This window comes from Ctenocephalides felis, unplaced genomic scaffold (genome assembly GCF_003426905.1).
Source record: "Ctenocephalides felis isolate EL2017-DRISC unplaced genomic scaffold, ASM342690v1 CF-g0.4_SCAFFOLD_01170, whole genome shotgun sequence".
Lineage (NCBI taxonomy): Eukaryota > Metazoa > Arthropoda > Insecta > Siphonaptera > Pulicidae > Ctenocephalides > Ctenocephalides felis.
Window position 1 is genome coordinate 31108021 of NW_020537324.1, and position 14978 is coordinate 31122998.

General features: G+C 29.3%; 1 protein-coding gene across 1 annotated transcript; it reads left to right on the forward strand.

Moving 5' to 3' along the window:
* Nucleotides 1-6163: 6163 nt before the first annotated feature.
* Nucleotides 6164-12375, forward strand: LOC113368026 (trypsin-3-like). Its single transcript, XM_026609592.1, has 4 exons — nucleotides 6164-6251; nucleotides 6315-6498; nucleotides 8659-8923; nucleotides 12009-12375. Exons 1-4 carry the CDS (start codon nucleotides 6200-6202, stop codon nucleotides 12312-12314), a joined length of 807 nt encoding a protein of 268 aa, XP_026465377.1. The 5' UTR covers nucleotides 6164-6199; the 3' UTR covers nucleotides 12315-12375.
* The last annotated feature ends 2603 nt before the right edge of the window (nucleotides 12376-14978 follow it).

Sequence of the window (14978 nt, forward strand, 5' to 3'; positions counted from 1 at the left end):
TACATATATAATAGAACACTTGAATAAATTGAAAATATATTTTGATTTTAAATTTAATTTCAATTTTAGTATATATAATTCATACTAAGTACACAAATTTTTCATGTAGCCATTTTTTTTTTTTTATTTTCTTATAAATTACAATCTGTCTACATAGAAAAACATTGAGTAATTAAGTTGACAAATAACATAGAAATTCAAAAGGAAAACCCAGAGGTTCACTTTATATTATTGTACTAAATATGATCCATATAATCACTATAATCTTTCCAAAACATATTCAAATCTTTTACGACTGAATTTATAGTTTTATTTTCTCAAAAATTCAAATGTAAATAAACAATGACAGGTTATATGTGATTTTGCCAACACTAGCGCTATCAATTGCCTAATACCCAAAACTATTTATTGATAAGACAACAACCAAAGATGAATGATATTATCATTGATAACAATCTATGACAAAAATAAAGATTTGAATTTGAATATGTAGGTAACGACAAAAACTAGTTACGGGTAACGATTTATGTTGTTTTGGCGCCTTTTTGCCCCCATAAAAGCTGGCACAAAACCATGTTAAGTCATTTTGTGTTGGGACCTCGTGGTGATACTACAGTGAATGGTAAGTCATTTATAATAATTAATATTATTCTAAAACTTTTTCAAGTAATTTCTAAAAAAAAGTCATATATTCAGTTTCTTGAAATGCATGATGTTTCCTTGTGTTTTGATTTATTTAATTTTATTTAGTGAATTATAAATGAAAAAATAGAAACTGTTCATTATTTATATAAATCGATTTATGTCATTTTTTCTATTTCAAAAGAATTTTTGCCAAAGAGTTGATGTAATGGTTTTGAAATAACTCTTCGGCCAAAATTGTATTAAAATATAGAAAATAATGTAAATCCAATAATATAAATAAAAACGGTTTTCAATTTTTTTAAATTATAATTCAATAAAAAATAAATCAAATCAAAGCGCAAGTACATACATATAGGTATATGTCTGTACATATGTTATGTAATGTATATTGTATATATTTTATATTATATAAATATAAATAATTCCAAATGTAGAAGTTAGGTATGATTTTATGACATAAAACTCAATTTTATATAATTTTTTTGAATACACATTTTGAATTAAATATTGAATTATTAAATGACAAATAGAAATAAGAACATATGCAGTATATGTATAAATTTTATTAAGTCTTATAACATTAAACTATGAATATTGCAATAATTGTACAAAATCATTTTAATTGAAAATGGCTAATATATTTGACTACAAAGTCAATAATAATGAAAAAAAGATTAGAATTAGAAAACTATTACAACATTAAAATTTATATTTAAACTTATGTTGGAATTATTTGCAATTGACTTGTTATAATTAAAATGTAGTTGTTTAATTAATTTTTAATGTAGTTTGTTTCTTTTCAGATTTTATACAGTGCCAACAGTGTTATGTGCAGTGAATAATAAGTTCGGAGGCTTATTGTGCATTAAACTTTTTTGTTATTAATTGTAACTTAGTTTATTTGACATAGTGTTAAAAGTAATTTTTCATTTACCATTTTGCGTTATTTCGAGTACATGGTTCACACTTTTTTTTTAATTATCGAAAAACGACCGATTATGATGAAAATTGCGCGTTTGAAGCTACGTTCCTGCCGCCTACCCCCCACGGCAGGTCCAAGTAGTCGGGTTTCACATTTAAATTTAATTTATTAATTGATTAATTTTTGTTTTATATCTCTGAGTGTATGGACCCCTGCGTTGTTTTTCCCAGAAGCACCGCAACCCCATGCACTTAATTTAATAATTAATATTATTTGTGCTATTATTTTTATAATTATTATTAAATTTGATTTTTTATTGTTTTGCTAAGTGGCCCATGGAAAGGAGTAACTTTTTTATAGATTTATAACATTTAGTTACTTTTTTTAAAAAGTTAATTTGATTACTTTTCGTGCCGTAATGTAATGAAGCCAATTTCAAGAATTAACTTTACTTTTACTGGTCGCACAATGAGTCTCCTGGTGGAGGAATGCTGAATTTATAAGTAGTTGAACTTGGCAATGTTCAAGAGATGGTAAGAAACTCTGAGCTATGTACAAATCTTTTTAATCTTGATAGAATTAAATAAAATTTTAATTTTAGGTTGAAGACAGAAGTTACCAGAGGAACAGGTCCTAAAAACACTCACTAAAACGGAAGAATGTTTACCAGGACCTTAGTGATTACCAGTGTACAAGAGTAAGATGTACCACTTTGGAACCAGGAGCGCACAAGACCATAAGAACGTTTGTTATATTCAGATAAGTTTGTTACTAAGATACATCACTTTACTAAGTAGGATGGACCACTTTACCACCAGAAGCGCATACTGGAGAACGTTATATTGATAAGTATCTTACTTGCTAGGATAGATCATAAGATATTAGTTTTTTGCGAACATTTTCTATATTATTTTGTTATATTAAGATATCTATCTTACTTGCTAAGATAGATCAGAAGATATTAGTTTTTTGAGATCATTTTCTATATTATTTCATCGGGGCCCCATTTACGTTAATCATTCTTTATATTTGATTCGTGAACGGATTTATATACATATTATAAATAAGATATATCTCGTGCAAAATCGTGTTATATATAGTGCCAGTGTTGTGTACAGTGATATATTATAATATATACAGTGCAAATTGATATTTACAATTCAAGATCAAGATATAGTTCAAGATCAAGATACATACAGTGAAACATCAAGATCAAGATCCATGCGAGATGAAGATATATTCAAGATTAGAACTAACCAGAAAATTGCCTACAAAGTTAGAGGACGTACACATGGATATATTATTAAGTTGAAATTAGGCTAGAATACATTAGGCTGGTAGTTTACCATTTTTTATTTTAAAAATGGGTGGGGAAGACGGCAAGGACCTTCCAGTTCGCATAGATTTCGCGTTTTTTCAAAATTATTTAATATTCAGTTTTATAACAATACATAATACACAAATTTATGAACTTTATAATTGCACTCCTCTATAAGCTTCATAGTGCTGGGAACCTATGAAGTTAAAGTATTTACATGGTGGATCTTAGGGGGGTACATCATGTAAATACTTTTTTTTTCTTTTTTTTTTTCTTAATTACAAAATTACCATAGTACATTACAATTTTACCTTTAATTTCTAACAGGTTCTTGCATCGTCTACGTTTTTTTTCTAAAGAAGATATTCATATACATTTAATTATCTCGTGGGGTATTTTTTATGTTATATTCGTATCATTTAAGTTAGACTTAATAAATTAGCTTAGTTTATAATTTAAGTTATTTTGTAAGTGGACTAGGGCTGTACTCAATTTGTACTCTATTTGTAAAAAAAACGCGCCTGGCAACTATACCTCCTGGGTGGTGTGGAAAATAGTTGCATCTTAGCTATAAGTATAATAATTATCAATTTGATTATTTTATTAATTATATTTAATTAATATATAAATGTGTAATGAAATATGTATAATATACACTTATGTTCAATGTCCAAATATTCAATATAATAAAACTTTTAAAATAATCTTTGTTTTTTGAATCTGAAAATCTCCAATTTTTTTCAGGTAAAATTATTATTTAATAAATAATTTAATTTTTTTAAACTATATTACGTTTTGAACAAGTGTATGGTTTGGATAATAATATTATCATATTATTATAGATTATAATATTATGTCTAATTTTATTTTTTCCCTCTTTTTTTTTATTTCGAATTTTTATTTTACTAATATAGAACTAACCTGATTTTTAGTACTTGTAGCATGTTACTATTAGTAATAAGAATATTATAATTGGACATTTTATTATATTCCATAATAATATGATAATATTATTGATTTTGCAATATTTTGTCATAAAATATTGGTTCGATACCATAAAAATATCAGCGTTCCATTGCTGCAAATTTTTATCGCATAATGAATGAATAGTTACTGATGATTTAATTATTTAAATGCAATTTTAAATTGAAACTTATTCAAAAGTTAGTTTAATAATTTGCTTGTTTTCTTTTGCTGAGATTAGTCCTAAGAAAAAGTATTTGCCATAGTAACCGATATTATTATTTTTGGCATTTTGGCCCGTATTTCCGAAACAGTTAGACCTGTCTTGGCCAATAACTAATCAGCACGTTTCACTATCAATAGAAATCGAATTATTCAAATAAAATTTAATAAGTTTAATAGATGAAACCTAATAATTTCAAAAAAATGTTGAAATATAAAAAAAAAGTTCTTTTTAATTCAATTTTTATTATTTGTCAAAAAATTTTAAAGCTTCTTATTAATTGTAATTTTCAGAACGGAAAGTTTCAGTAACTTGCCGTAAGTTTTGTTAATTATATTTTTTAAAATTAAAAAATGTTATTAAAAAAATGAGTTGATTATATGGTATAGAATTTTCTTCTCACTATCCAAAATTTGCCGCCCCCGAAAATTTGCCGCCCTGGGCAGTAGCCCCGACTGCCCCTACTATAAATCCCCGACTGCCCCTACTATAAATCCAGCACTGTTTACAAGAGATAAATTAATTCAATAGTTATTCCACCTTAATATTTCTTTCAAAATACAAGATCAAGGTTATATACAATTAAATTTGTATTTTACATTGGTTAAATAATGTAGCTCATATTTCGTTAAAACTCCTCAAAAATTGAAAAAAAGACTTTGGGTCTGTTTGCCCTTGGCAGTCCCTTCCTACTCCGCCTCTAGAGTAAATAGGGACAGATGACCAATTTTAGAAAAAGGTAAAAAATATATTTTTATAATTACTAGTTAACTGGGAATTTTATTGAGCATAGTTTGATAGTTGTTTGATTTAAAAATTGTATGTGTTGTCATGTAGTTTATTTAGTTTAGACCAATGTTTATCAACCTTTTACGTGTCACGTCCCACCTTAATGTTTATAAAAACGTTGTGACTCTCATATAAAATTTTTGACCTTTAAAAATGATTGTTACTTAAGAAATAGAAATGATAAGCCTTTAATAATCACTATTAAATTGTGATCAAAAGTTTATAAGTGAAACATATTACAAAAATTGAAATTCAAATTAATTTCATTACTGATTTTTGTACATTTAATCAGCCAATTGCTTATCTCTAACTTTTTGAAAAAGTGGTTTGTTTTCGCCAGAAAAAATGACCTGCTAATTTTATGATTTCTGGGCGTTTTTTTGGCATTTTCAAGAAGTTTTCTTAAAAGTGGCTGCACATATTTCGGAAATTTAAAAAGCTTTCGATGTATTTTTATAAGAACTAGTGTTGATAACAGGTAAACTAATATATTTTTGTCTTAATGATTAACTCTTTTATATATTTTATTCATATTTATACAGCTAGTCTATACATTGAATTGTACAAGTATAAAGGTGTAATTGAGTACATAATTTATATCCATTGATATGAATAATCATATTTATTTTTATGTTAATTGTTTTTATCAACACCTGCAAGTATTTATTTTTATACGAAAGTACTCAAGTTATATTCAGATTTAATTCATAAATATTCTTTCCTTTATAGGAACATCCATCTTGATGTTGAATATCTAAAATATTAAAAATAATTACGTGCCATTTTTTAATTTGCACCCTGAATTTAAAAATTGCTTTTCTGTGGAGCGTGCGTCCCACGTTGGAAATTACTGGTTTAGACAGTATAATTACTGAAAGTCAAATTAGACTTTTGTGCCCCTACCTACCTTATATAATATACGTAGAGAAATATATTTAGTATTGATATAAATATATTACAATTTATAATCAATTTTATTCTAATTTGTGAAAAAAAATATAAGAAAGAAAAAGCATATTAAAATTAATCTGAGAAAATCTTAAAATTAATTTGAGATTTATTTAGATATTGGCGCCGAACGCGTTGATGTCATTAGAAATTTCTAGATTATTTTAGAATAAACTTCAACAAATTTAAAAAAAATCTAGCAATAGAAGTATATTAAGTGCATTTTTTATTAATTTAGTAGATAAGATAGTTAATTAAAAATTAAACATTGATATCAGTGCTGGACTGCTCTAAATAGTCAAGTGCAAGATAACTGATAAGTGCACGTAATGATCAATTTTATATAAGAAGTAATAACTGGAGTTCATTTCGACTTTGGCACTGATTCAAAATGGCATCCAAAACTTTATCTATTTTGTGCTTTTTGGTATTGTTCTACCTAGGTACGTTATAGTTATATAAATACATTTCGAGGTTTGGAAAAATTCAACAATTTTTTTTTGCAGTTTCGGATACCGAATCCTTTATCTTAAAGACCAATAAAACTGATGAGAAGATCGTTGGTGGTGAGGAAATAAGCATAAAGAAAGTTCCTTATCAAGTATCATTGCTCCATTTTAATGGACACGTGTGCGGCGGTGTGATTCTGACTAGACAATTTGTCCTGACAGCGGCTCATTGCTTCATGTTGTAAGTTTTACATTTTACTTATTACACAATTTTATTTTGAATTTAATATTGTTCTCTAAATTGTTGAATCAAAAATATGTAATATATACCTATTTCAAGCTATCAAGACCAAGTTAGCAAAATCGACCCGGACCTGTAGTATTATTTAGTACTTATTTATATCAATAATAAAAAAAATTGTACCACGTGGCACTTAAAAAAGTGGAGCTGCTAGCTTATTATTAAGCTAGCAAGACCATTTTTTATTTTGGAAGAAAATGAATCAATAATAGCACCACGTTTTTTTAAATGGCATGTGGTACAATTTTTTTTATTATTGGTACAAATTAGTACAAAATAAGTACTGAATAATACGATTGATACGGATCGATTTTGCTTTTGCTAGCTTAAGAGAAGTATAAAGAATACAGTAAACCCTCGCTTTACGCGGCAAGTGCGTACCGTGCAGTATAGGAACCGTGCTATAAGAAACTCGTATTTAACATACAATTCAGGCTATTCGTAGTGCGTTCTATGGAACCTTACATAGTGCAGTATGGGAACCGTGTTATGAGAGACTCAGAGTTGGTACAATCGCACCATTTTATCGCGTTGTATGGAGACCAAGAAATACAACTTGAAGTAGGAGAAATACGGACGAAATGACGTAAATGACGTGACGAAATTGACACCTTATTCAAAAATTGGCGCGACGCAGTAATCAGCTCAAACGTGTTCTTAGGCGGCTATTATACAATCAGGCATGTCTAAAAGATAAAAGTCGATAACAAAATTTACAACAATACCCTTTTGCACAACGAACTTATGGGCTGTTGACCAAATACCGCGTAATAAGAAGTCCGTGTAGTCGGAGGGATGTCGGATTTTTAGCTCCGTGTAGTATGGGAACCGTGTACCCAGAGAGTGCCGTGTAAAGCGAGGGCCTACTGTACATACATACAGGGCCGGTCCTACGTCCTACCTTCAATGCAATGCATGCAAAAAATGCGGGCGCACGCCTTAAAGGGCGCCAAAACGAGATTTGGATAGGAAATTTATAATATAGTCTTTTAATATAATTCAAAAAATATATACTTTTCTTTGCATCTTTTACTAATCTATGGACAGTATTTTTAGTATACGTTAAAAATTTCACTTGAAAACAATAAATGGGAAAGTAAAGGTTAATACATACAATTCGTCCCTTACGATATCAATTAGGAGAAGTTTACCATGCAATTTTAGATATTTTAAATAATGAAATATTAAATTAAAACATGAAGTACCAGTGCTATGTTTAATAATGAAAGACTAGAATTTTTTTAATCTCTAATTTGCTCAATAGGATAAATTGCATAAAATCCTCAAAATAAATAAATAAAATGTTTCAAAACCCAAATATTAATATTACGCACGTGTTAGAAATAATTGAAAATTTATTGCAAGCAATAAATAACATATTGAAATTTTTGGATGTGTTGAAAAGTTTAGATTGAAAATAAATATTTAAAAATAGCTCGATAGTGCGGCAACGATAGAAGACACAAAAAATTGATTATGAGCACCCGGGAATTGCCTCGATCTTCTGAATAATTTTAAAATCAATGTATTTTGCGCTCTTAGTTTACATATATCTAATTTCTTGAGTACTAAACACAGAATTATTAAAAAGTATTTTAAAAATTCAATGTAAATTCTGTATAATTTTCATGATGAACTGTTAAAACAGCTAAAATAATAGGTGGGGGGGCGCTAAAAAAAAGTAATGGCATGCGGACGCTGAGGGCTCCAGGGCTGGCCCTGCATACATACATGCTTTTATATTGGTCTCAAACGATTCAGAATATGTGGAAGCGTCAGGAACACATGAAATTAGCAAGTCAACCTTTCTGGCTGAAAATATTTTTTTTTTACCTTCAGGGAGTCAGTAATTAAGAAAATAAGATTTACAGTAATATTTAATATCATTGAAAAACTCAAACCCAATATAATTTTAAAAATATGCATTGATTTTTTTATGTTTGTAGCTCATATTATATAACAGCAAAATCGACAGCACTTGGGTAACACAACCCCCTGAAGTTAATGCATGCATATTGAACAGTTTGATTATAGTTTTCCAAATGAGATTATTTTTAGCAGTAAACTTTTGTCATTACAAATGGTGCTCTTTTTTCACAGCGTCTACAGCCACGAAGAAGTCAAAGTACGTGTTGGCAGTTCTGAAATAAACCATGGAGGAATGATATTTGATATTGAATTCTATGCTCTTCATCCTGACTATCCAGAAGACCATGATGACACATCTGATTATGACGTGGCTCTTGTTAAACTTGCATATCCGCTTAAGTTTAGCGAAGACATCCAACCGATCATGATGGCTGAAAAGGACTACGAACCACCAGCAGGAACCAAGGCTTATGTGTCTGGATGGGGCAGAACATCGGTAATTATTAAATATAAAAGTATCAGTTGTTGGTTTAATTAAAATTAGAACTAAATATGTGTATGTATGGGATCCAAAATTTAACATTTTGCCCATTCCTTATCTATGATTCTATCTAACTTTTTTCAATTTTAACTCCATTTGATAAAACTCGATAAGAACTTGCGTTGATTAGTTTGGTCAATGGGTCATGCCGTTTTTCTATGATTAGCATGAAAGTGCTTTTTTATATATGTAATAACCAAAAGACCAAAATCGATTATGGTTAACCTCTATAAATTTTGTTCATTCAACTTTGGAACCAAACCGTGAATTGCTTAATATTTCTACGATTACAGTATAAATAAATACTTCAACTGCCCCAAGGTTTCAAGAATTAAAACTTTTTGTTGGACAATGAATCTAATTTTTTTTATCGGTCCACTTTGAGAGGCCCTCCTTTGAAAAAAAATTACTAAAGGGCCTTGCCAAGTTCTAAAAGTTAGCGCATTCAGGATTGTAAAATGGTAGAATTGGAGTAAAAAAATAAAAAATTATGCTACTGCTAGTGCTAGTGTAATTATATATGTTTTTTTTTTTTTTATTTTTAACTTCCCTTAGAGTAAGTTATTGTAATGGGCCGAAAATCGGAATTGAAAATTTTTACATTTCTCGACGTTTTGAAGGCTTCTGATCATTTTGGCATACCTCAGAAAAAAGGGATGTGTGTGTATATATATGTATGGATCAACCGATTTGAATGGTTCAAAAAACATTCGATTCCTATTGATAGGGAGAAGAGCTGATTAGTTTTTGGCTAAGGCAGGTTCAGCCATTTCGGAGATACGGAGCAAAGAGTGCAGAAAATAGAAATCGACTTTTTGAGAGAACGGAGTAAACCAATTTGAATGATCTAAAAAACAATCAATTAGTAATGATTGGGAGAAGTGGTTATTAGTTTTTGGCAAAGGCAGGCCCAGCCATTTCGAAGATACGGAGCTAAATATGTAATAAATGGTAGTTTTTGAGAAAACTAAGCGTCCGATTTAAATGATTCAAAGAACTTTCTGCTTGTCTTAACAAAAATAATTGATTTTGCAAAAAAAAAATTTTTTGTTTCAACTTTTTTTTTAATTTTTGCATATCGAAAATAATTCAGATTTTATTTTTAATTCTGACTATAGTTCTAATATACTTTAAACAAATAATTTCAACTTTGCGATTCAGTTTATATAATTCTTATAAATATTAGACAATGTTACAATATTTATAATAATCTATTTGAAAACATTCAGTATTCCTCGAACATTTCGTTACGGTACGGGAAGTTCCAGCAATTTGCCTTAAGGCACCATGCCACCCACCCCACTAGTTTATTTTATTTTCATTCTGCAATCTATAAAAATAATTATATTTAGCAGAGAATGCTGACAAGTTGTTTGGTTGAAATAGGATCAAATTAAACAAACTAGTGGGGCATGACATCGTGCCTTAAGGCAAATTGCTGGAACTTTCCGTACCGTAATGAAAAATTTGAGCAATATTAAATATTTTCAAATAGATTATTATAAATGCTGCAACTTTAATTATTCAAATTTTATAGACGCAATATAAGAGATTGTAGATTGGACAATGACTTTAATATATGTTTACATAAAAAGTGAATAAACAATACTTGATCAAACAATATTGGAATGAAGGAGGTTATCTCATATTTTTTAAAATTGTATAAACTGAATTTCAAAGTTTCTCATATTAGAAAAATATATTTTTTGAAAATTAAAAAAATATAAATGCATTTTGAAACAAAAAAAATTGTTTTATGAATCATTCGAATCCGATGCTTTGTTATCGTACAACTGACATTTTTTACATTTTTAGCTTCTTATTTCTTAAAATGGGCCTATCTTTCCCAAAAACTAATCACCAAGTCTTCTTAACATCACGAATTAAATGTATTTTGAATCATTCAAATCGGTTGCCCTGTACTCTCGAAAATTTAATTCCCATGATCTTTGTATCTCGGAAACGGCTTGACCGATCTTTCTCAAAAACTAATCAGCACTACTCCCCATAAGCGGGAATCGAAAGCTTTATAAACTCCCTGTGGGGTAGTTATAGTAATGGGCTGAAAATCGAAAATGAAAATTTTTGCATTTCTCCACGTTTTGAAGGTTTCTGAATATATTGTCACACCTCAGAAAAAATGGATGTGTGTGTGTGTTTTGTGTGTTCACGTTTTCCGGCGCACGGATCAACCGATTTGAATGTTTCAAAAAACATTCAATTCCCATTGATAGGGAGATGTGCTGATTAGTTTTTGGAAAAATTAGGTCCGGCCGTTATGGATATAAAGTGCTAAGAGTGAGAAAATAGAAATCTAGTTTCTGAGAGAACGGAGCATCCGATTTGAATGATCTAAAAAACATTCAATTTGTAATTATTGAGAGAAATGGTGACTAGTTTTTGGCAAAGGCAGGTCCAGCCATTTAGAATAGCTAAGTGTACAAAACCTGGCAGTTTTTGAAAGAAATAAGTACTTTAAGTAAATCATTTTAATTTTGTAGTTCAGTTTATATAATTTTTATAAATATTAGATAATATTACAGATTTTATAATAATCTGTTTGAAAACATTTAATATTCTTCGAACATTTCGTTACGGTACGGAAAGTTCCAGCAAAGGCACGATGTCATACACCACTAGTTAATCATTCAAATCGGTTGAGCTGTACCTCTGAAAACATCGACGAAAAATTGCATTCACACATACATACATTCACACACACATATCCATTTTTCTGAGGTTATCTAAAATGTTAAGAAACTTTTAAAACGTGATGATATGCAAATTTACTTTTGAATTTTTGACAATTACAATGACTTATCCTAACATGAGTTAATAAAATATTTATGTGTGCACTATAAATAGCTTTTACTTTGCATAATATTTGGCTGATCTCATACTTATACAAAAAAAATTGAATGTTATTATATAAATATTTGCAGAAAATATATATCGTATAATTATTTAGCTTTATTACTTACTATTTAGTTTAAAATTATCAAAACTATCAAATTAAGTAAAAAATATTTTTGGTTCACAGTTCGGTGGTCAATTGTCTAAAAATCTTAGAGGAGTTGAATTAGAAATAATAGATCTATTCGATTGCTTCCTTTCTTACATGGATAAAGTAAACGTATCCGAAAGGCAAGTTTGCGCTGGAATCCCCGTTGTAGGTGGTAAAGATTCTTGCACTGGAGACTCGGGTGGCCCCCTTACCATCGATGGAGTCTTGGTCGGAACTGTTTCTTATGGCGAAGATTGCGCTAAAGCAGAATATCCTGGAGTTTATTCAAATATTGCTGAATACAGAGATTGGATTGAAGGACTTATAAGAGTTGAGTCATAAATGATATTTATTATTATATGATGAACTGTATAGTTTGAATAAACTACTAATTTAAGCTCAAGTATTGATATTTATTGAACTTTAGTAGTGTATGACAGCGTGCTTTATGGCTAATTGCTGGAACTTTCCGGAACAAAAATTAATATTTTTTAAAAAGCTTCAAGCATTAAACTGAAAACTTTTAAAACTTTGACTTTTTAAATTTTTTTTTTATATTTAGAATTTATTTTGGACTTTTTTAAAGCAATTACGCTGCGTAGCTGTCTTGGGGACAAAATATCGAAGTGCGTAATTGAATTACCATTTTTGAAACTTCTAGACGTCTGTAGTTAACTTTGCCAAAAACTAACCACACGTCTCCTTATTAATGCAAACGAACGTTTTTTAACTTCCCGAAGGAGAAGTTAATGTTTTCTCGACGTTTCAAGCCATTCTGAATCGAATGAGACCAAATTTGGAAAAAGTATGTGTGTGTGTGTGTGTGTGTGAACAGATTTTTTGCCGTAAATCGACGTTTTCTCAAAAACGGCTGGACCGATTTCAAAAATTTAAAAGCCATTCGATGTATCTCGATGAGAACTATTGTTTGTCAGACGATCGCCCAAGCCGTTTCTTTATAAATCGTAGAATAGTGAAAAAATTTTCGTCTACGTTTTAGCCCGCAATTCAGAATCGATTTTGAAAATTCAAAAGCCGTTCGAAAGATATTGGTTGGGAATCGTGCTGATCAGTTTTTGGTTAAGATCGGCCAGGCCGTTTTCTTGTAATAAAAATCGACGATTGTTATGATTATTTTTTTGACGGTAGATACCATAGTCTTCTATATCACACTAAAATATTACGGCCCTACGACAACTGGTTTAGCTTTAAAAATTCGTCAAAGTTTGCAAAAATTGGTATCGTTTTTTTGGCATTTGTCAAAATTAGACCTGTGATCGACGTTTTCTCAAAAATGCCTGAACCGATTTCAGAAGTTTAAAAGCCATTTAATGTATTTCGGTGACCTCTATCGTCTGTCAGTTTTGCGCGACGATCTGCCAAGCCGTTTTTTGTAATTTGAAAAAAAAGTGTTAAACTTTTTGTCCACATTTAAGCTCATTCTACCGAACCGATTTTAAAAAATCAAAAACTGTTCGAATAATATTAGTTGGGAATGGTACTGATTAGTTTTAGGTGAAAATCTACCGAGCCATTTTCTTGTAATTAACTGTTGAAAAAAAAATTTGAGCCGACTTTTATGGAATTTTTTTAACGATATATACCATGGTCTTAAAGAACTTGCTGAAATATTACGGCCTTACCACAAGTAGTTTAATTTTAAAAATTCATCAAAGTTTGAGAAAATGAGTAGTTTTTTTGACGTTTGTTAAAATTAAAATTAGATGAGTTACTTGGTATAACGATAGATTACTTTGTCCTAATGAACATACTAAACGATTAACGTCCTACGCAAACTGGTTCAATTATAAAAATTATTGATTTGTGAAAATTTGCTTTGAGAAAATACTCCAAGTTAACGTGTTCGTTCGTTTTCAATTATGTGTAATAAATCAATTCGGAATACTTCTAATCACTCATAAATGAATTTGTTTATTGTTGATTAAGTCGATTATTTACACATAGCCGGAAGTTCATGTAACTTGCCTCAAGGCTAAATACCAATACCAACTAGTTTAATTATCCAAATCGGTTGATTCGTGTTTCTGAAATCGTCGACGAAATTTTGTATCCGCGCACACAAACACATACATCCATATTTTCTAAGGCATGCTAAAATGTTCAGAAGCTTTTGAAATGTAAGTAGCACATTACCTTAAGGCAAGATTATGTATATTTATCAGAAAGGCTTTACCTTTCTGATAAATATACATAATCAACCCAATCAAAACGAATTGAGATTCAGCTATTTTCCAGGTAAAATGTTTAACCGTTTATTTCACAAATACAATTTTTGCTTGCACTAAAAAACAATCAATGCGACTTCCAATTGATTTTTATCAAACATACTTATAATATCTGTAATTGTATAAATTTACCGTATTTAATTTTATCCATTTTGCGTTTCATTTGTTTCGTATTCTAAATATGTATTTTATTCAAGTGAGAACGTTAACTGTAATCAGTAAACCCAACGAGTCAATACAAAGCGTGTATTAGCATAGATTCTGATTATAATCGCCTAAACGAGGGGCGAAATTCTAAATAATAATGATTATTCATAATTCAATCATATCATTTTTTTTTTGAATGTTATTAAGTAAGTAAATTGCAAAAAGTGGTTTAATTACGACATTTATTAAAATTTGAAATATTGGCCCAAGCTTATAGAATATACAACGTATATGTCCCAATTGCATAGCTGAGTATTTACGAAGGCGTTCTTATCATATTTAAACTATTTGTCGATTAATTACAATAATTACATATAACATGTGTAAAGTTAATTATAAAAACTTTGATAGACAACTTGCAAATAATAATCGCTTAGAAAGAAAAGAATGTATATAGTATCATTACGATTTATCTATATCTGTAGTATGGATATAGCAAATAAAAATACAATTGATTATTGTTAACAATTGATAAGAATACAATTTGTAATAAATACTTTGACTTTAAGTATATTAAATTTTATACGTATAGTTTACAATCAGTGCAATTATA

Coding starts and splice junctions, on each gene's coding strand:
- LOC113368026 (XM_026609592.1), top strand. CDS start 6,200: ATGGCATCCAAAACTTTATCTATTTTGTGCTTTTTGGTATTGTTCTAC. Junction 6,499..8,658: donor GCGGCTCATTGCTTCATGTT/GTAAGTTTTACA, acceptor CTTTTTTCACAG/CGTCTACAGCCACGAAGAAG. Junction 8,924..12,008: donor CTGGATGGGGCAGAACATCG/GTAATTATTAAA, acceptor TTTGGTTCACAG/TTCGGTGGTCAATTGTCTAA.